Source organism: Lampetra planeri, chromosome 47, assembly GCF_965212315.1.
Source record: "Lampetra planeri chromosome 47, kcLamPlan1.2.h2, whole genome shotgun sequence".
In the NCBI taxonomy this organism is placed as follows: domain Eukaryota; kingdom Metazoa; phylum Chordata; class Hyperoartia; order Petromyzontiformes; family Petromyzontidae; genus Lampetra; species Lampetra planeri.
This window is the reverse complement of record NC_136153.1, coordinates 8966450-8988179: the sequence shown is the minus strand read 5'-3', so window position 1 is coordinate 8988179 and position 21730 is coordinate 8966450. Positions and strand designations below refer to the sequence as shown.

The window sequence follows — 21730 nt, the reverse complement described above, 5'->3', positions numbered from 1 at the left end:
GGGGATCTGTGTTGTGTGTCTCAGGGAGTGCTGGTTAGCGTGTGTTCCGATGACAAGCTGCACATGTGGAGTCTGCGACAACACAATCCGGTCCTGGTCCACTCGCTCACGCTGGAGCCCAAGGCAAGGTGAGGCTCAACACCGACGGGTAACACGGACAACGATACCCCAGGTAGCCTCTAAACAGACTATCGGGACAAGTCCTGTTGGCGGGCACCTATGAAGGCCGGGGCATGGCACGTGCTGTGGTGTCCTCAGAGCAACTTACATCGCATCTCAAACGGTGGTGAGACGTTGACTACCTCGCCTGGTGTACAGGGGATCGTGGGTTCGATCCCGACCCTGACGCCTGCTGTATATTTGCCCGTGGTCGCGAGGACTTTTTCTCTGGGTCCTCCGGTTTTTCCCCTCCACAATTGGAATCAACGTGACGCGTTTAGAACATTTGGCTGCTATAAATGTCCACGCGATGGTGAGCCACCTCATTGAGCTGTCATTTGTGAGAGCCCGGTCGCTTCTGAAACAGAGCTACATAGATCAGTAGGGCCTTACCGGGTAAAATAAAGAACAGTTTATAGTTTTTTTTTTATAGTTTTTATAGTTTAAACATTTCTAAGGGTACCCCCCAGTGGCAGCACATGATGACTTGGCACCAGGCCCTACAATCGGGAATTATTCTGCCAGTTCGGAGGCAATGATTGCTGCTGCTAATGTGTGTCGTGGAGTGGTTAGCGCGCTGTGCTACGAACCTGGCGACCAGAGTTTGATTCCCGCTCATGGCCAACACCGGTGACGATTATTTGAACCAGTCCTGGGCCTCCCCCAGGTCGACTCGGCCCTTAAATGAGTACCTGGTACGGTCGGGAATGGTGTTGGCCACCCACACCCCCTCGTGCGCCATGCCGGCCTTCATAGGTGGTTACTAACAGCACTCGCCCCAACAGTCTGTTAAGGCTATATGGGGGAATCTTTATCTAAATCACAACTGAGTAATTTGTGGTGTCATTTTCTAATTCGTAAAAATACCTGGACCCTGACGCCCCGACAAGCAATGGCCTACTCTTCTCAGAACGACGGTCACGGGATCTTTGTAACGTCCACTGCGAATTGAAGATGGCCGTCGGGCACTTTAACAGGCAGCATTAACCGGGGCAGCCTGCCAGAGTCGCACCGCATACCCTCTGCAACGAGCGGCGAACGCGCTCCCGCTGGACCCACCGCGTCACACGCGGCTCGTCCCCTCGTGTCCGGGAGAGAGCCTACCCGAGACCATTCCAGAGATGTATTTTCAACGACCATGGATTCACTTGGAAGCTTGTCCGCACGACCCTGACAGCGGCCGCGTCCGTCTCGTTGCGTTTCAGCATCACGAGCAGCCACCTGCCGTTCCGGAGCAAGTGGCTGTACGTGGGCACAGCCAAGGGCAACGTGCACGTGGTCGCCGTGGAGAGCTTCGCGCAGTCCCAGTACAGCATCATGTGGAACGACGCCGCGGGGTGAGTGCAACGTCCGCTCGCGGGCTCGTCGTCGTTTGCCCGAAGTGGTTGTGGCGGAGTGATGCGCGCGTCGCTCGGCATACAGCCACAGGGTGGTGGTGGTGGTGGTGGCATCGTGGGACTGTGAGAGATGGTGATGGCGATGGTGTGGGGTGGGCGGGGAGATCTTCATCCAGCAGTGGGTAGATGATGGCTGTTGTTGACAATAACATCTTAATAAGATCGTCTTTAATTTCAGGCCTTCCCATCCTGGAGACGTGATTCACATCAGCGAGAATCCTCTCGATGAAGACAAGGTAATCGTCGTTACGCATGGATGACATCGAGTAATCGAGTGTCAGGTTAGGGCCAGGTAATGATCCGACCAGATTTGTGTTGTAAGGCCCTCCGCCACCCTACACAGCCAGAGAAACGAAATTGTCGCGCGGTGCACAAGCATTTAACAACGTGCCAATCATCATTTTACTTCCTGGATTTTATTCCGACTTTCCTGGATCCCCCCTCTAAAGTGGCTCAGCGTAGCTTCCAGCGAAACGCCGTGCCGTGTGATTCGTGAAACTGGTTTGCGACAACTCAACGGCTCTGGCCGTGTCGGGTGGTGGAGGGTCTCCCAGATCATCGTGCGCAGCCTCACCCCACACGACGAGTCGCGATCTTTAGCGTTGAGTTCACGTTGGACATTGAACGGGTTTGCATTTGAATCGGAGTGCCGTTGCTCCCTCCGGCTCCTCGCTTGCTTCACTCCGCTTGGTTACCCAGAAAGGTCTCGACGAGTCCCACGGCTCTTTTTCAGGAGGTGCGTGCACAGCAGGGGGCCGATGATCGCTGTGGTTATTGCCACTGAATATCTTTTCGCGGGTGACATTTTCGAAACTTGACGAATTTAGGCCGTGACGCCGGCGACAGAATGGCCTACGCGCGTAACTCTACACTGAGAGATGTTAGTTACGTTACACACGTAAGTTGTCGTTGTTACTGGACATACAGCTACTTGTTGACCCGAATGTGGAGTCGCCACCCTCAATAGCGCTCCGTTGCATTTTCCTGTCGCACTGCGCTGGCTCTTCGGCACGGTGTCCCGACGTTTTGCCGGCACGTGCTGGGGGCTCCTTCCAGGAATCGAACGGGGCAGAACGGCCACTCTCGCTTCCAGAAGAAACTGCCACAAAAGCGGCACGCGGAGCGAAACGTCGGGCATCGCCGTGCCGAGCGACGCGCGTGGGAGGCAAACACCAGAGCGGCGGTGGCGGCCGTGAGAAGTCGCAGCAGCAAAGGCGGCCGCGTTGCTAACCTCAGTGCGTGTTCAGCTTCTCGTAGGCTATGAGACCGGGATCATTGTGCTGTGGGATATCAAGTCACGGAAGCCTCACTACAGATACGACTGTGACCAGGTACCCTCTACAGCGCCGGTTATACACAAGGTGGTGGGGCAGAGGCGCAGAGAGCATCTCGCGACCCCAGGGGGTGCACGCATCCCAGGTTCAGAAGCACTGAGTTAGAGGATCTATCTGGCGTGTCGCCTGGCCCTGGAGGGGACCGTTGTGGTGGCTTCTTAAGTTGTTGTTCTGGAGACCATTGATCCCAATGTTCAATGGCCGGGTTGATGGCATTAGTCGCGATTGCTCACATAATAGTGTGAGTCCGTGTGAAGGCTGCCAATTTAGTTTTATTGATTACCTTTCTGTATGTCTCGTACCCCCAGAAAGGGCATCTCACGTTATCCAGCGGGTGCGTGCACCCCAGGTTAACAACCATTGATTTGAAAGGTTGGCTCCAAAACGTGGAGATGGAAACCAGCGTGGAGTGGACTCGAGATGCCTTCTACGAGTGAGTGCGGCTCGTCCTGCGTGCGGTTCGTTCCACCTGCGTGTGTTCACCTGTGCCACAGGACCTGCACTCGATGGCTTGGCAGAGCAATGGGGAGCAGGTGGTGTGCGGGTTGGAGGATGGCACCGTTGGCACCTGGAGCTTGCGGAATCCCAGAAAACTCGGCTGCCTAACCATGCCACATGGTACATGCCCCCGGTGTCTTTGCGTGCATGCATGTGGGTGCATGTGCATGTGTGTGTGTTCATAATAATGCCCAGCCACCGCATGCCTAAACAGCTTTTGTTCGGCCGGATCGAGGGGGCTAAACGGGCGCGGCACGGGCTAGAGAAGAGATGGAGTGATGTGGTACAGGAGGATGTGGAGCTGAGTGGACTTGCGCTACGCTGCGCTATGAACCCGGCGACCTGGGTTCGATTCCTGCTCATGGCCAACACCAGTGACGATTATCTGAACTGCTCATGGGCCTCCTCTAGGTCGATTCAGCCTCAAATTAGTACCTGGTGTGGTGTGTAGTGAACATCGCTACTGAGGAGACAAAGGCGGACGGACGTGGTGCTGGCCACCCACCCCCTCGTGTGCCGTGCCGGCCTTCATAGGTGCTCGCTAACAGCACTTGCCCCAACAGTCTGTTAAGGCTACACGGGGGATCTTTGTGCATAATACAGGTTGTGGGGTTAGATCGCGTAAGTATAAATGTGTCGTAACCCTCCACCACCCAACACAGCCAGTAAGGTTTGTCATGTAAACAACGCGCCAATTAGTTTACTGCTTCAGCCCACCGGTGTGTCGCGAAAGCCCATGTGTTAGACTGTGCATGTGTGTGTTAAATCACGGTGTGTTAAATCACGGTGTGTTAAATCACGGTGTGTTAAATCACTGCGTGTTGTGCGTCTGTCTAAGTCGCTACAGGGGAGTGAGTGAACTGGCCGTTGCTTCGTTTGTCTCCCTTCCGTCAAGATGCCGAGTGGAGCGGCCCTATCATGAAGGTTGACCACAGGAGCTGTGCGTCTGGGTGAGTCACCACACCCGGAGTCTCTCATTGTAGCCGCGGCTCGGCTCGGGCTTGGCTCCAGCTCAGGTGCGCCGGCTCAATACCGCGCGCGTAACTCCCTCCGTGGACGTGGCTGCTTCATCAACAAATCATCGGCAGAGGAGCGCTTCGAGGCCGAGTCTCCGTGTGTGGATCGCACTTGGGGTTCCATGGCTGCCGGCCGCGGCCGCTTTGCCTAACGAGCGTTCGGGAGGCGAACGTTCGTGTTCGCCGGGAGTCTGTGATTGTGTTCACCAGGGAGTCTGGTCGTGTTCACCGGGGAGTTGATGGTCGTGTTCACAGGGAGTCGGTGGTCGTGTTCACGGGGAGTTCGGCAGAGACCAGCGGTGCCCAGAGGAGCATCTTCATCGTCTGCGGCAGCAACGTCCACACCACCGACATGGATTCGGACATCGTGGACTTTGTGATGCTCAGCAACTCCCCGTACGCTGGCGGTGAGGTCGCCACGTGTGTGTGCACGTGTGTGTGCACGTGTGTGTGTGCGCGTGTGTGTGTGCGCGCCCGGGTGCGATCAAGGGATGGCTCCCTATTGGTCAACCACGTTATGTATGCCGATGATTTGGTAATAGCTGCTCATTCAGAAGAGGAGTTGGAGACGCTGCTGCTGAGACTGGAGTGTGCCACTAAGAGGTGGGGCCTTACCATCAGCCCCACCAAAACTAAGCACCTGCCTGGGTATTTTGTACCATCGGGCACTCCGCCCCCACAACTCCCAATCGGTGATGGGGCAGTTGTGGAGAGAGTAGAGAGTTTCCCATACCTGGGCAGTGTGCTCATGACCGGCTCCAGTTTATCAGCAGAGGTCTCACTCTGAATCAGTCGAGCGGCAATATCTTTTCATCGGTTGCGTAACGCTGTGTGGAAGCTACCTGGTCTGTCGCTCCGCACGAAGCTTCAGGTCTTCTCGGCCACGGTCATTCCCTCCCTTCTCTACGCTTGCGAAACGTGGACCCCCCTAGTGGAGCATCTTCGCCGGTTGGAAACATTTAGGCTGGCCTGCCTACGATCCATCCTGGGTTTAACCAGGCTGGATTGTGTGAGGAGCTCACAAGTCCTTGAAAGATCTGGGCAAAGTCCCATCAGTGAGCTCCTCCGGCAGGCAAGGCTGCGTTGGCTGGGTCATGTAGCCCGCATGCCCAGCCACCGCATGCCTAAACAGCTTTTGTTCGGCCGGATCGAGGGGGCTAAACGGGCGCGGCACGGGCTAGAGAAGAGATGGAGTGATGTGGTACAGGAGGACGTGGAGCTGAGTGGACTTGCCGATGACTGGTACCAGCGGTGTCAAGATCGGCCTCAGTGGAGGAGGCTCGTGAAGGACGCTACTGGGCAGTTGGAGGCAGTCGCCCTCCAACAACAACGGAGGGCGGAGGAGCGACGCTCACAACAACGAGCGGAGCGCCGGGTGGCTAAAGCACAGCAAGTTGGCACAGTAGGGGGCACAGGTGGTGCATCAGCCAGTCATCTCGGTCATCTCGGTCAGTCGACCCGTGGCACCTGGGTCTGCCCCGTGACCTCCTGCCAGCGGGCGTTCGACACTTCACGTGGCCTCAGGGTGCACATGGCCTGGCACAAGCGTCGTGGTGACGTCACCGCCACTTAGTGGCGAATGGCGGTTGTTGTTGTTGTTGTTGTGTGCATGTGTGTGTGTGTAACCGGGCGGCTAAAACGCAGCGAGTTGGCACAGTGGGGAGCACAGGTGGTGCATATGCCAGTCATCTCGGTCAGTCGACCCATGGCACCTGGGTCCGTTCTGTGACCTCCTTCAACACTTCACGTGTCCTCAGAGTGCACCTTGCACGGCGCAAGCGCTGTGGTGACATCACCGCCGCTCCATGGTGAACAGTGGTTGTTGTTGTTGTTTGTGTGTGTGTGGGTGCACGTGTGTGAGCACGCCGCGCTGTGAACCCGGCGACCCGGGTTTCTGTTACCGCTCGCGGTCAACACCAGTGACGATTATCTGAACCAGTCTTGGGCCTCACCGCTAGGTCGACTCAGCCTAAAAATGAGTACCCGGTGTGGCGTGTAGTGAACGTCGCCACTCGGGAGAGACAAAATGCGGCCGAGCGTGGTGCTGGCCAAGGCCCACCCCCTGTGCGTGCCGTGCCGCGTCTTCACGGGGTGCCGCTCTCGCGAACCGTGCCACGTCTTCACGGGGTGCCGCTCTCACGGACCCCACTTGCCCACTTGCTCCAACAGTCCGCTGGAGGCTGCGCTGGGGGTTGTTCGTCTTTGCGTTGCAGATTTGCAGAAACCCTTTGCGGTGGCGGTTCTCCTGGAGGAGGAGCTGCTGATGATCGATCTCGAGAAGGAAAGGTGAACCCCCCCCCCCCCCGTGCGCTACGCTGATCAGCTCTCGCTGATGGGGAATGCGCAGCTCGGGACAGAGACACAATCCGTTTTCAAAACAATTGGCAGAAACGTGCGCTGTGCCGACAAAAAAAAATCCATCAACAGTAGTCGTGGTCCGTCTTCTCTTAGGTCTTTGTCTGCCGAGTAGCGATGTTTACACACCGCACCATGTACTCAATTGAGGCCGAGTCGACCCAGGGGAGGCCCAGGACCTGTTCCGATAATCGTCACTGGTGTTGGCCGTGAGCGGGAATCAAATTCAGTTCACCGAGTTGGTCGCGCAGTGGGCCACCACTCCCCACACATGCACGTGAACGCACTTCCAGATATGTACAGTTGTGCACAGATAACTATTAACACACGTACGTACGCACGCACATTCATACACATGCCCGCGCACGCACAGCTATACCACTAAGGCAAACACACATTTGTATAACCGACACACAATGTTACGTAATCATACACACCTGGCCAGCAATGATGAATGGACTAAAAACCAATGCTACATGCGCCGATGTGGCTGTGGAGACTCGGGTCATCGGGCTGAAATCCTGGGTTCGATTCCCAAGTGCAGCGTTTGACACTTTTGATTTGGCAAAAATTTCAGCTTTGAGAACAAAAAGAAAAATCTGTTTATAATTGTTGTGCGTCACGTGATGAACGCTCCTGCTGTTGATGGCGGGGGCCGGGGTGGTGAAGTGCCGCCCCTCCACGATGTCGACCAAAGGTCACTCGGAAAGGGATTCCCGAGGCAGCTCTGTGATATCCACTTCTGTGGAGCGTTCCCTGAACGCGAGGGATCACGACCGCCGCGCGAGAGAGCTTTTTCAATGGACTCCTCTTGGGCCGGTGACGACGCCGTGGCGACGTTGACGAGGTTCAGGGAAGAGACGAAAATGAAGAAATAACTCCGGCTGTAAATGTCAACTGCGGTCAGCACCCCAGCGGGTCGGTTCAACCTCCCGGCGTGGCAGTTAACTCCCCCCCCTCCCCCCTCGCCCGCCCCCCCGGTGCGGCTGCCTCCATCCACCCCGCACACACACACGCGCACACACACGCACACATGCACACACACGCGCACACATGCACACACACACACGCGCACACATGCACACGCAGTGTTGTTGACGGACGTGTTGAGTACGTCGCTAATCGCAAGCGCTGCCTCCTCCCACCCTGCTGCCCACAGCTGCCCCGTGTTGGAGAGCCCGGCTTCCCTGAGGCTGCAGCGGCCGGACGTCACCTCCTGCCTGTACTGCTGCCCCTGCTCCCCGGACTTCCTCGCCGCCCTTAGCGGTGCCAGTGGGTCCAAGGCTCGGCAGAGGAGCGTCGGCAGGCAGGTGAGCCGCCGCGGCGGTGGGGCTGGCCAGACGCCCCAACCCGGCGAGCGTGCCAACGGGCCCAGGGCTCCAAGATTACTGGGGGGGGGGGGGGGGGACATAGGACCCCAGAGCTTGGGGCAATCGTCGGTTGCGACGCTTCTGGCTGCCTTCCTCCCCTCCCGCTCGTCCGTGGTTTTGGCCGCTTCCGTGCGGCGGCTGCGAACGTCACAGACCCAACCGCGATGTGCGTGAGAGTTTAAATGTGAAGTGGAAAGTTTTTATTTAAATTTTTTGCCCCCGTTGAGAACTCAAGGGATCGGGGTGCAGTCTCGTTTGCAAGAGTGGTGGTGGTGGAACGCTGTCGTTAAAAAAACAAAAACCAAACTGGACGTGACGCAAGATGCGACCGATCTCGTGAAAGGCCTCCGAATGAAACGGGCGCCGTTCTTTTCGCTTGCAGTGGCCGCTACGAGGGGGCAAGCCCAGCCTGGAGAAGCCGGACTCTGCGGAGGCCATCCTCACCGGGTGAGAAGAGACATCGGGTCTCCTTCACCCCGTTTGTTCGAGATAAAGATCACCTCCCCCCCCACCGCCCAACATAGCCTTAACCGACTGTTGGGGCAAGTGGCGTTATCGAGCGCACGAGGGGGGTGGGGTGGCCAGCAATCCTCCCAACCAGGTACTCGTTTGAGGCTGAGTCGACCTAGGGGAGGCGCGGGGCCGATTCAGATAATCTTCAATGGGTGGTGGCCGTGAGCGGGAATGAAACTCGGGTCGCCGGGTTCATAGCGCAGCGTGCTTACCGCTACACTACCGCTCGCCTAGTACAACACGCTCGCACACACACGCATGTAGGTACGTACGTACGGACTGTTGCCACTCTACTGCTGGACGAGGGGCCTGCCCCCCCCCCGGACTGTGCAGGTCGTAGGGGTCAGCTTGACCCCACGTGACAAGCGCTTGTCTGGTGTGGGTCGGTTGAGGGCGGAGGGTGTGGCACAGACGGCTAGACCGTAGAAGTGCAGCACAACGTTTGATTTATTTTGCTGCACTCTCACCTGCTGTAGAGACCGCATTAACCGCACCTCGACTGGGAGCGTGACGGCACTCGCTGCGTGGGTCGTTGGCGCTCGTGACAAGGGTAGCCGGCAGTGGGACCGGTGGTCGGCGTAGCTATGGGGACAGCATCGCGCCTGTCTGGATATTTTTTTGCTTCACCTTGGGGGCTTCATTTCGACCCGTGAAAATGTTTCCGTGCACGGCACGCCACACGTGGTATGCTGCCAGGGTGTGGCTCCCGGAAGAAGCTCCCAGCGGTGCGTGGAGTGAAACGTCAGACTTCGCTCCGAGCAACGCGGGTCAACCTCGCGAGAAACGCACCGGAGTAGCCTCCCGTGTAGTTGTGCATCGGTGCATGGTGATAACAACACTCGCAAGAACAATAACACTGCACGCCTGTCTCTGTCCCACATGTCTCACGAAGCCACTCCGATGGAACTTTGAAGATTTGGGACGGATCGGGAGGTAAGTGGGGGGATGATCTCTGACCGTGCACTCTCATCCGCGTGGATCGCGTTCAACCGCCGTTCCCCTTGATTTGTAAAGCCGCGTTCCCGACGGTGCCGCTGTAGCCTTCCTTCCGCGGGTGTCGTCCGCGCCGGGGAGCAGGCACGCTGGCGCTGCTGGCGGAGGTGGATGCGGGGGCTGTGTTCGAGCGAGAGGACTCGACGCTCTCCGATACCGGCGGGGGCGGCGGCGACGGTGGCCTCGCGATCCGGCACCTGTGTCTGTGCCGCCGGAGCCACGTGGTGTGCGTGGCGCTCGCCTGCGCCCACGTGCTCCTCTACGCGCTCCGCGACCGCGAGGCGCACGGCGCCATCGGCGTGAGTGCTGCTCCGCAAAACATCTTCGTGCTCCCCTCCCTCCCTCCCATGGTGCTCGCGAGAACGGAGGCGTCGCTCGCCACGTCGCTTCTACAGCTGGCGGCCCGCCCCCGCTTGCGCGTGTTGACCGCCGATCGGTCTGTGGCCACCCACGCAGGTTGTAGACGTCGGAAGGCCCGGCCGCAACGACTCCCCGGACGTGCCGGCCTCCGATCCCGCGCCGCCGCCGCGGCCGAACGGCACGCCGTGCGGCGACTCCAACGAGGGGCCGAGCTCCGAAGTCGACGGTCTCAGGTCGGCAACAAACGCCGCCGGTGGCACCAACACGGAGAGCGGGGAGCGCGTCGCTCGCGGGGACGTCACCGTCACGGGCTTCACGCTAGGGGGAGTCCGGAGCGGCGCCGTGTGCGTGACGCTGTGGGTGTCTCTCTGTGGGTGTCTCTGTGGGTGTCTCTCTGTGTCTGTCTCTGTGGGTGTCTCTGTGGGTGTCTCTGTGGGTGGCTCTGTGGGTGACTCTGTGGGTGACTCTGTGGGTGACTCTGTGGGTGTCTCTGTGGGGAGCGGTAATGTAGCGGTTAGCGCGCTGCGCTATAAACCTGGCGACCCGGGTTCGATTCCCGCTCACGGCTAACACCAGTGACGATTATCTGAACCGGTCCTGGGCCTCCCCTAGGTCGACTCAGCCTTAAATGAGTACCTGGTGCGGTGTGTAAACATCGCCACTGGGGAGACAAAGGCGGTCGGGCGTGGTGCTGGCCACCCACCCCCTCGTGTACTGTTCCGGCCTTCATAGGTGCTCGCTAACAGCACTTGCCCCTACAGTCTGTTAAGGCTATACGGGGGATCTTTGTCTTTTTTTTGTCTTTTTTTTGTCTCTGTGGGTGACGCTGTTGGTGACTCTGTTGGTGTCTCTCTGTGGGTGGCTCTGTGGGTGTCTCTGTGGGTGACGCTGTTGGTGTCTCTCTGTGGGTGTCTCTGTGGGTGACGCTGTTGGTGTGTCTCTCTGTGTGTGTCTCTGTGGGTGTCTCTCTGTGAGTGACTCTGCAGGCTCTGCAGGGGTGCACTGCGCCAGGCCGCTGGCTACCAGCTGGAGGCCATGGTTCGAGTCGTTGGGGCCGGCAGCGCCGCTTCTGTGTCCAGCGTGGGACTGTGCTCCGAGCACAACCTGTGGGTGGACCACCACCATCACCACAACCACCATCACCACAACCACCATCACTACCATAACCACCACCACCATCACCACCATCACCACCATCACCACCATCACCACAAACACCATCACTACCACTACCACCATCACCATCACCACAACCACCATCACCACCATCACCACCACCACTGCCATTACCACCACCATCACTACCATTACCACCATCACTACCATTACCACCATCACTACCATTACCACCATCACTACCATTACCACTATCACCACCACCATCACTACCATTACCACCATCACCACCACCATCACCATCACCACCATCACCACCACCACTACCATTACCACCATCACCACCACCATCACCATTACCACCATCACCACCATCACCACCACCACTGCCATTACCACCACCATCACCACCATCACTACCATTACCACCATCACTACCATTACCACTATCACCACCACCATCACCACCATAACCACCACCACCACCATCAGTATCATCAGCTTCGGCATGAATAGATCATCGTCCTCATGCATTGAGATGTATCATCTTCACAACCGCCTTGAAGATCATCAGCCTCTACGGATAGCTGACATCAGTGTGACTGAATCATTATGGTCATCAATCTCTTATTATGACTAAATCTTCAACATCATCCTCATATATTTGAGATTCCTCATCATCATCATCATCATCTTTGAACCGTATCATCATTCATGAGTTGCATCATTATTAGAAGCATCATCATCATCATCATCGTAAATGTCACGTGTGCACTCAGGTTAGACTTGTGTGTATTCACTCACTCAATTATTGCCAGTGTAATTTGACATTAATGACCTGGGGTTGTGTGTTTTCACAGTGTGGCAATAGGCCACAACTTCGGAGTGACGGTGGTGGACTTCAAACAGAAGAGTGTGCTGGCCAGCTTCAGCATGTCTGTTGTGCTGGGAGGCACAGATGCCCCGATCAATACCAACAGAGGTAATTAACCATCACACGCACAGCCGCGAGTTCCAATCACATGCAGTGCCAACTCAATACCTCATCACCATCCATCTGGAGTCGATAAATACAAAGTCGGAGTAATTTTCCGCTCATGAGCGTCGAGCTGTAGGCGCTCATCTCTCGTCTGGAGCCCTGCAGAGCCAGTGGTGGAAATTTCACCTTCCTATGGCGAGGGCGAGTCTCTGCATAGGAAAAAACTGTTGGCTTCCCCACAAAATTGTACTTATTTTATCAACCCTCGCATGGTTGGATGAAGGGCTGAGTCAACGTCCAAACCAGCAATTTTACTTTGAAACCTTCCGATTGCGAGCTGATCGCATCTGCTCCCGAGCCACCCGGCCGATTTAAAATAAATGATCAGCTTATTATGCACAATCCACTGCCGGATGAAGGCTTCTCCACGCCGCGTCGGCCATGGGGATTGTTGTGCCATACTTCACCACGCTGGTCCGCGTGGGGCGGAGGGAACCCAGGCCCGGTTCAGAAATCGCTCACCACCGGTGAAATGAAAGCGGTAAAGTTAAAAACCTTAAAATACATTTGGAGATAACAGCACGAGAAAATGCAAATGTGCCCGTGTACTTAAATGCGGAAACAATATTACACTTGCACTATGATGACCACTGAAGCATGCAAGAAGAAGCAGTGGCGACTTGCCAACGACATTTGCAACAGCAGCAGAAATTTGAGCGACACGAAAATTGGTGACTTCATGTGGTGCCACTCGTGATGGTGCGCCGTGATCGTCATGTTTTAGAGCTGTGGTTCTTAACCGTTTCTGCAGCCTTGCATCCCTTTGATTCTAAATCGTTAAACATATATATGTTACTAAATAAGTAGGGTTTGATGAAACAAAGTAGTTGTATTTACTTTGCCGTTGCTTAATTTTCGTTTCGATGATTTACCTTAAAAAAAACCCGGCCATGTCTTGCACCCCCAGGAAGGGCATCTCGCACCCCCCAGGTTAAGAAGAAGAAGACTAACCACCGTCTGAAAGGGAACATTATTAATACCGAGAATACCAGCACTGGAATAAAACGTGTCATGCAATATTGTTAAGAAAACAAACAATCACCGATGTTAGCCATGGCCGGGAATCAAACTCAGAATTCGGGGTTCATAGCACGGCACGCAATCACTGGTAGTTAAAATACGTTCTGTCCAATAGGAAGTCAACAGCAACTCTCCAGGTAACAGACTGGCTACCGCTACTGCCATGGCAATGTGGAATGTCCACCAATGGTCATTTGAGGAGGGAGACACTTTAGCATTGAATGATGATGACGATGCATGTTATGGTTGTGACAATACTAGCCAGGGTGATGTTATTGATTCTCCTGCTGCTGCTGCTGCTGATGATGCCGATACATTAACAATGATTGACATTTCCCTACAGAGAGCTCTGTAGAGAGCACCGATGGTTCACTGGAAGAAGACCATCCAAAATCTTCTCCAGGTCTGTGCCCAGAGACTCTATCGTCGTCACCATCGATGCATTGTAACCATTATCATCATCAATCATGCCATCATCACCGTGACATAGAATCATCATCATTGCATCATCGTGATTATAATCAATGAATCATCATTAATCAATCATGGCATCATCACCATGGTAATCAATGCACCATCATCATCATCATCGCCATCCCACCACGTGGCTGCACCACACCAGCCAGGGCAGGCCACGAGCCTTTTGCCGACCCCCCTCCGCCTTGCCAGAGTCGCGACCCGCCGCGTGACCCTCGCGACCCGCCGCGTGACCCTCACGACCCGCAGTGTGACCCTCGCGACCTGCAGTGTGACCCTCGCGACCCGCAGTGTGACCCTCGCGACCTGCAGTGTGACCCTCGCGACCCGCAGTGTGACCCTCGCGACCCGCAGTGTGACCCTCGCGACCCGCAGTGTGACCCTCGCGACCCGCAGTGTGACCCTCGCGACCCGCAGCGTGACCCTCGTGACCCTGCGTGTCTTTCCAGTGTACTCCCCGCGGCGTCTGAGCGTGATGATGGAGAAAGGTACAACCCGTTACACGCAGGGTGGGCCAAAACAATCGGGATGCGTGGGGTCATTTAATTTGTATTAACACGCATTTGAAGTGGTTCCCATTAATTCACTTTTTAAATGATTGGGACGTTTTTGTTTCAAAGTTTACAGCTCCCCTTCTCTTGCCTACATAACAACTTTAGTGTACATAACAACTTTAGCGTATATAAAATGTTATCTTACATAACTTCAGATTACATACAAACGTTAGCTTACATACAAACGTTAGCGGTACATAAAGTGCCGCGGATCCTCTCTCCCCCCCCCCGCCGCCCACTGTGCTGATGGTTTGCAGTCATGAAGGGGAGGAGAAAAAGTACTTCTGCAGACCAGGAGTCCCCTAAAGGTACGCCCACTCTACCCCTATCGGATAACATTGCCGCTCTCCGTGACTCTGAAGCAAGTGAAGCCTCGGACTCGATGGCACAAACGCGCGAGACGTGGCGCTGCTCGTGCGCCTTGCTCCTCGTCCCCCCCCCGCAAGCTGTCGCAGCGATAGCCTCTCGCTCGACGTCTCTCGCACGCTTTCTCGAATCACGACTTCGGGAGCGTCGATTGTAGCTGGCGTCTGGGCCAGCGCTTGCCCAAATGCTTTCGGCTATACACGTGCGCGTCGGGGGTGGGAAGGGAAGGGGCGACTGCCTTGTCTTATCCCGCAAAATTATAGTTTCTCTTTCCGCACACCTCGCCGGTAAATTCTGCAAGATTCGTCGCACAATAACGTTGCCACGCTTTTTACTTAGTACTTCTGAAAATCAGAATCGCGTAACGCGCGCACAGCTTCTTCACGCACCCCCCGGTCTCCACAGCGGAGGGCCCCGCCGCCGCCGCCGTGGAGGAGCGCCCGCCGCCGTCGTCGGAGGCCACGGCCGACCGCGAGCCGCTGGCCGTGAGCCGCCTTTGCTTCGGCGAGTCCAACGGCGCCGCCCGCCCCGGCCACGTGTGGGCGGCGACCGGCAGGGGCACGGTCACCAGCCTCGCGCTGAAGTCGCCGCGGGGGGATCGGCGTTCCAGCCAGCCGGCCGTCCTCGGCCTAAACCGTGAGTTGGCTGTCGTTTGTTTTTGTCGTCTCGTCGGACGGCGGTGCGAGTAGATTTTTTAGTTTCAAGCCCACGGTCCACCACGGCCACGCACGACGGAACGTCAAGCGTCGTTCGCCACTGCTCGGTGCCGCACTCGTAAGCGGCAGACCGAGTATTTGCAATAACATTGTTTTTTTAATTCCATTGCCAAGCGAGTGACCGACGGCAGTCTGAAGTTCAGTATCAACTCGGTGTTCACAGCTGCGTCACCCAGGCTTACCAAACCAACTGCTACGTGAAGCCCGCTCGCTGGTGAATTCTTTCACAACCTTCATTTTTCCCTCTGAATCCTAAATTTATAAAGTATATATATAAAAATTGCGTGAATGAATATAAAATGCTACGTACATCGTGTATCAAGCCGATGGGAACCGGCGCGGGTGTATAGGATTTCCTCCGTTTTCACACTTTTTATTTGTTATAGAAGTCACAGAAAAGTGTGACGGTTGTGAAGGGCATTGACAACTGGTCAGCTTCACATCGCAGCAGCAGCAGAAGCAGAAGCAGAAGCCGGCTTGGGCCGTCGAGGCCGATGCGCTTCCGAACGTCGTTTGAACATCGACGCTCCGCAGAGTGACTCCGCCGCAGTGAGAGAGTGTGACGCAGGAGCTCCTCATCCTCGTCCTCCTCCTCCTCCCCCCCTCCTCCTCATCGTCACCTTCCCACCGCCGCTGCAGGGAAGGTGAAGACCCTGGGTGGCCCCGTGCTGTGCCTCGCTCTCCTGGACCGCGACGCCCGGCTACTGGAGCCCGGCGGCTCATCGTGGCAGGGTCCCGCCAGGGCCTTCACCGCGCAGCGTCGCTCCGGCTCCACCGGATCCTTCGCCGAGTTTGCCGGCGCGGCGGCGGAGGCCGTGGGCGCGCCGGGCGGCGCTGGGCTGGTGCTGGCATGCGCCGAGCGGCAGGCGCGCGTGTGGGGCGCCAAGGCGTCGTACAAACGCTCGCTGTGCGACGCGGGCGCGCCGGTGGCGATAAGGGCCAGCGCGGTGGACGTGGATGGGGAGACGCGCCTCGCCTGCCTGCGCGTGGACGGCAACGTCGCCGTGTTCCAGTGAGTGGTGGCGGCGGCGGTGACGGTGGCGGTAGTGGAGGCTGACGGCGGCGGCGGTGACGGTAGTGATGATGTCGGTAGTGATGATGTCCGTAGCGATGGCACGGATTATGATGACGTTGGTAAATCCCCCCCCCGCCCCCCGGTCTCCTTGCTCTCGGTGTTTCCGCTGCCCACGATGATGGACGTGGCGGTGACGACGCGGACGGTACCGGCGAAGTTGGTGACGGCATGACCCCCCCCCCCCCCCCCCCCCCCCCCCCCCCCCCGGCAGGTTGCCAGCGCTGGCGCAGCTGCTCTGCGTGTCCCTGCTGCCCGTGCTGGGCCTGAGGGCCGCTCGCACCGCCTGCTTCGCCGACGGCGGGCACGTGCTCTACATGGACGGCCCCGGGGAGATGTGCAGGGCGGCGCTGGTGGGCGCGGAGCAAGGCGCTATTGATGCGGTGCGGCGGCAGCGTCACGCGGGGACGCAGAGACACGCGTGGAGACAGACACAGATACGCACACATACGCACACATATACATGCACAGGTACACGTGGGCCTTTTGCCGAATGGTTCTTTAATTTTTCTTATTGTCTCAGGAGTACAGAGGAGACCTTTTCATTTCCGTGCCGCATCCCGAGCCCACGAATAACCAGTTCTTCAAGAAGCTCTTCAAATCCTGGGGCTTCTCACTGGACAAGAGGGAGCTCTGTAAGTGGTTTAAACATATTCGTAAATAATCATCATCATCATTGCTCCAGTTGAGAGTTTTCAGCGTTCACGCCATCCTCGTAGCGCGAGGCTCTGTCGTCGTGAAGGAGGGCGCCGTGGTGTTTCACAGACGCAGTCCACGGCAGTCTGCGGTGGCCTCCTCTCACGAATTGCGTCACGGGATCAATGCTCTGATAGTGCCGTTGTCTTTGTACTGTTCGCATTTTGGCGTTCTCTGGTCTGACACTGGTGAGACGAGGCCATGAAGAAGGCTGTCTTCAGTGTAGACTAATCAGTTCCAAAGACAATGCACACATATTATCAGAGCATGTTTTTTGCATGTTCACCACAGGTACGTGTGGTTAGTGCAGACAGGATTCCTTGGATAAGGATTCTGTTTGGTGTTTTAACATCTTGACACAGCTGTTTTATTAATGCTGGCAAAAAAATGTCCTATTTTGGGTCACGGGATCTTTGACGTCGTTCGCGAAGTGGACGTCACGTCGCAGGGCCACGGTTTAGTGCGCGCCGCAGTATTGACCGGAGCGGCCGCTGAATTCGAACGGCAGATCTCTGCAGCAATCGGCGAGCCCTCGCGACTTGCTGGGCCGCGTCACCGCCCTGTGCCGTGTGGGAGTTTCCTCCGGCTCCTCCGGTTTCCCTCCCTAAAAAGACAACACACCCACCGAGCGTCACCGGTATTGGCCAAATCTTCCCACTGCTGAAAAGTGACCTGCAAATTAACACAAATTGGGATTCCGCAGCAGCAGCAGTAGCAGCAGCAACAACATGGTACCCCCACCCTTACTCCTTCTCTCTTGGCCTTTCTTTACCATTTTTCTTACAAGGCGCCTTGAGACATTAGTTAAAGTCGCCTTACAAGCAAATGTTAATTATTCTTATAGCGGAAACTTATTAGGACCCTCCTGAAAATAACTCGCGAGACTCGGTTGAAGCTTTCATGGGAAAGCAAGCAATCCAATAATGATATAGGATTATAAGGATGCCCTGGTAGTCCCTATTAGACATGTCGTTTTGGTGATCTGTGCCTAACGCCTGACACTCGACGCTGTGTGTAATGCTGCTCGGCAGGCTACATGGATTTTTAATGCAATTTAAAAAAAAATTCATGAAGGGCTTATTAAAATCGTAACTAATTATTAATTTGTTGCTTTGTCAAGATGCAAAAATCCAACCAACATCAAAGTGCCGATTCAACAAAATTAATCTCAAGGAAATATTTTGGGAGATGATCATCAATTTTACACCAAATGTGATCGAGACATTTTAGATTAAATAAATTCAAAATAATCTTAAAATTTTAGACGTTATCATTAAATGTTATTTTTATGAACCCATCATATGACGGGCAATTACACGAGTCATAATAATAATAGTACGGTGGTCCCTCGGTTTGCGATGCCATCGAATTAACAATATCTAGAAGCAATGATCCGCCTCCCATAGGGTCCCCATTGTTTATATTCACGATACATTTGCGATTAACGATGTTTAACGATACCACGTGGCCGCCAATTTCGGCCAATCGGAGGGCTCCTAAGTCAACTTGACAGCAGACCTCCGCTCCTGAACCTGCCAGAGGTTCGAATTGAAGAGGAGATTCCTTCAAAAAATCTATTTTCTCCCAATCCCAACTTCTCCCCTAGCCCCTTAAGCCATCCTTATTCTTAGCCTAAGGTAAGAATTACAATTGTATGCTCAATTTATTCATTATTTATCCATGTTTCTATTAATATGTTCGTATAACGTTTACTTACTAAAATTGCGTGTTTAAGTGTTATAAACTATGTTTGTAGGGTGAAAAAGGTCAACTTCCGATCGCCTTGTAACGAATGAAGCCCCTTTAAACGTGCATGTCCTCTATCCGATTGACGATCATTTCAATGAACGGCGTTGGTTTTCGCGGAACCAACGAATAGCGCTCGCCGAGGGGCCAACCGTAACGTCCGCCGCGTGTCTCTGTCTCTGGCGCGCCTCCCCAGTCGGCGACACGATACCCAGCCACCCCGCCCCGTCGCGCCCGAGCCCTGGCAGCCAGCCTCGGCGCCCCCTCTGCTCCGACGGGGGATCCCGGAATACCGCCCGGGATCTCGGGCCGGGGCCTGGGTCGCCGTCGCTCATCAAGGGCGAGACGTCGCCCTTTGAACGTCTGTGCAAGAGCATCGCGGAACGCGGGGATGTGCTGCAAGACACGGTGATCAAAACCGCGGAGATGGAGAGCAGTGCTGGAAAACTGCTGCAGCTAAGCGAGCAGGTGAGGAGGTTGTTGCTGACCAGATTCACAGGTGTGCAGGGGGGCCCTGTTTCACCGCACGAGAGTGAAATAATGATTTTGTTTCATCAAGGAGTGGGACTCCTCTCCACCTACCTGTCCAACGAGCCTTTTGCCTTGTGTCTGCTTTACCTGTGAGTTTTCCCACCTGCTCACCTGTTCATCTGCCTGCCCACCTATCCACCTGCCCGCCCACCCAGACGTCCACCCACATATCCACCCACATATCCACCCACCCACCTGTCTTTGGATCTGTCGCTCTTTGTGCGTTTGTCTGTCTACCTGCCTGTGTTTCTACCTGCCCGTTCGTGTCTCCATGTCTGCCCATCTTGTTTGTTTTCCTCTATTGCCTGTACGTCTGCCTACCACCTCCTCACCTGTACACCTGTCTTTAACAATCCCAAAAGCTCTGTAGGCTGATGGAATAAATTGCGATATTTTTCCGTGGTGAAAGAAACCCTTGTGTATTATTTGATTATTTCGTGACCCACAATGCATCACACCAACACAATGCATTGCGTGTGGGAAGGTATGTCGAATGAAAAATAAAAATAGGTTTTACCCTTTCTGGAAATAAAACAGGGGTTAAGATACTCTTTGGTTTTTTCGGTAAAGTCACTTAGGTAAAAAAGAAAAGAAAAAAAGAAATTAAATCAACAACAACAAGAACAGTAATTGTACCGCTGTGGTAAAACACAACACGGTTGCCTTCCTGTTGTTTTTTCTCCGCCAGCTTATGAGGGAGCGCCAGGGCAGGCGATTCTCCCACAAGTGAAGAAAGCTGGGCCACGACACAACCCGCGACGTGGGGCGCTCCGCCGCCGCCGTTGTGGTGGCCGCGGCGGCCACGGGGAGGGAGCCGGCCCAGCAGCGGTAGCAGCGTGTCCAGCAGACGTGCCGCCTGTGTGTGGCCTGCGGGGCCCTCCCCCATCACCCCCTGCGTGTTGTTCGATGGACTGGCAGCGCAAGTGGTAAATCGGCTCTCGCGGCCAGGAGAGGCCACGCTGGGTTTGATTCCTCCGATTCGTGGGGCTTGTCCACGTGTCCAAGTCGAGTTCTCTCCCCGCTTGTTCCGCACGGGGCTTCCGCTGGGTCAGCTCGGTCTCCTCTCGTAGCAAACACAACAGCAGCAGCAACAAATGTAAGTGGTGTTGGCCAACAAGCCGTGCCTCAAATGCTGAACAATGTTCCTGGAAATGACTCAACTGGGTTCAACACAGCAGCGGCAGCAGTAACCACATTGCACCCCTTCTTCCCTTCCTGAAAAAAAGTTTTTGCTGGGTGAACAAGTGTCAACATAATCACAACAAATACAGAAAACGGTGGCGAGTGTAAATCGATTGGCTTTTCCCGACTAGCAAGCGTGCGCACAGATCGCTGACAACGTTTGTTGCGAAAGCACTGCCCAGCCTGAATATACTGCACAGCACAGCACGCCACACAACACAGAACACGGCGATTTGCTGCTTGAGTGGCGTTGACGCCACCGCGGCGCTTTGTGCCAGGCTAGGTGCACCTCGACGCAAGTTTTTATTGCACGCACGTCAACTCCACGTCTCGTGAGGCGGGCAGCCGTACAAGACGAACAGACAACGTCAACTCCACGTGTCGTGAGGCGGGCAGCCGTACAAGACGAACAGACAACGTCAACTCCACGTGTCGTGAGGCGGGCAGCCGTACAAGACGAACAGACAACGTCAACTCCACGTGTCGTGAGGCGGGCAGCCGTACAAGACGAACAGACAACGTCAACTCCACGTGTCGTGAGGCGGGGAGCCGTACAAGACGACTGTGGAGGCGGGCGCTGTCCAGCGAGCGTCCTCCGAGGGACTCGGGGCAGTCGTGGCACTCTGGCCCCGAGTTCGTCACACAAAAATTGTTGTTAAAAAAGTGCCGAGTATTCGTGATTGCGTGCAATGTGAACGCAGGGTGTGTGGCTGCCTAATAAATCGATTGTAAAAGCTCGGCGTTATGTGTGTCTGCTTGTGCGTCAACTAAATGAGAGCCTTTTAGAAGGCTTGCATCTAAAAAGTTTTATAGAAAGTGGATCCCCCCCCCCTCCCCAGAGGTGTCGCCTTGCTGCTGCGGGGCGCACGCGCTGTTGGGTTTGCGTGTGCACACTCGCACTGCCGCGCTAGGTGTCACTACAGGACAATCCTCACGCCGCTCGTGAGCTGCAATGGGCAGGGCCTGGCGACCACGGCTGGGCACTGAGCCCAGCGCTGTTCGAATCCTGGCGTCTAAGCCTCGGCTTGAAGGTGTTATGATTACGGTGGGCACAATTGCATTGATGACATTCCTCCACACTTAATCTCTTCGCGTTTCGACCAGCGTGCGACTCGATAGGGGCGAATGGGGGCGTGGGAAGGGGTGGGTGTTTGGGATATCCCTTGGCTCGGCTTCTTTTATCCCTGGCTCTGGAGTGGAAGACAGCAAGCAACTCCCAC

The 21730-nt window shown here is 55.6% G+C and overlaps 1 protein-coding gene across 1 annotated transcript in view; it reads left to right on the top strand.

Moving 5' to 3' along the window:
* Window positions 1-21244, top strand: part of LOC144733451 (syntaxin-binding protein 5-like) — a 32105-nt gene extending 10861 nt beyond the window's left edge. The window contains 24 exon segments of the mRNA XM_078615359.1: window positions 25-128; window positions 1365-1496; window positions 1735-1792; window positions 2804-2887; window positions 3385-3508; window positions 4284-4338; window positions 4660-4811; window positions 6618-6690; window positions 7919-8069; window positions 8512-8576; window positions 9535-9575; window positions 9720-9934; window positions 10092-10228; window positions 10982-11101; window positions 11972-12093; window positions 13514-13573; window positions 14097-14135; window positions 14459-14509; window positions 14973-15203; window positions 15923-16295; window positions 16570-16738; window positions 16879-16990; window positions 18994-19296; window positions 20017-21244. Of these exon segments, the coding sequence (XP_078471485.1) occupies window positions 25-128; window positions 1365-1496; window positions 1735-1792; window positions 2804-2887; window positions 3385-3508; window positions 4284-4338; window positions 4660-4811; window positions 6618-6690; window positions 7919-8069; window positions 8512-8576; window positions 9535-9575; window positions 9720-9934; window positions 10092-10228; window positions 10982-11101; window positions 11972-12093; window positions 13514-13573; window positions 14097-14135; window positions 14459-14509; window positions 14973-15203; window positions 15923-16295; window positions 16570-16738; window positions 16879-16990; window positions 18994-19296; window positions 20017-20258 (3213 nt within the window). The 3' untranslated portion in view covers window positions 20259-21244.
* The last annotated feature ends 486 nt before the right edge of the window (window positions 21245-21730 follow it).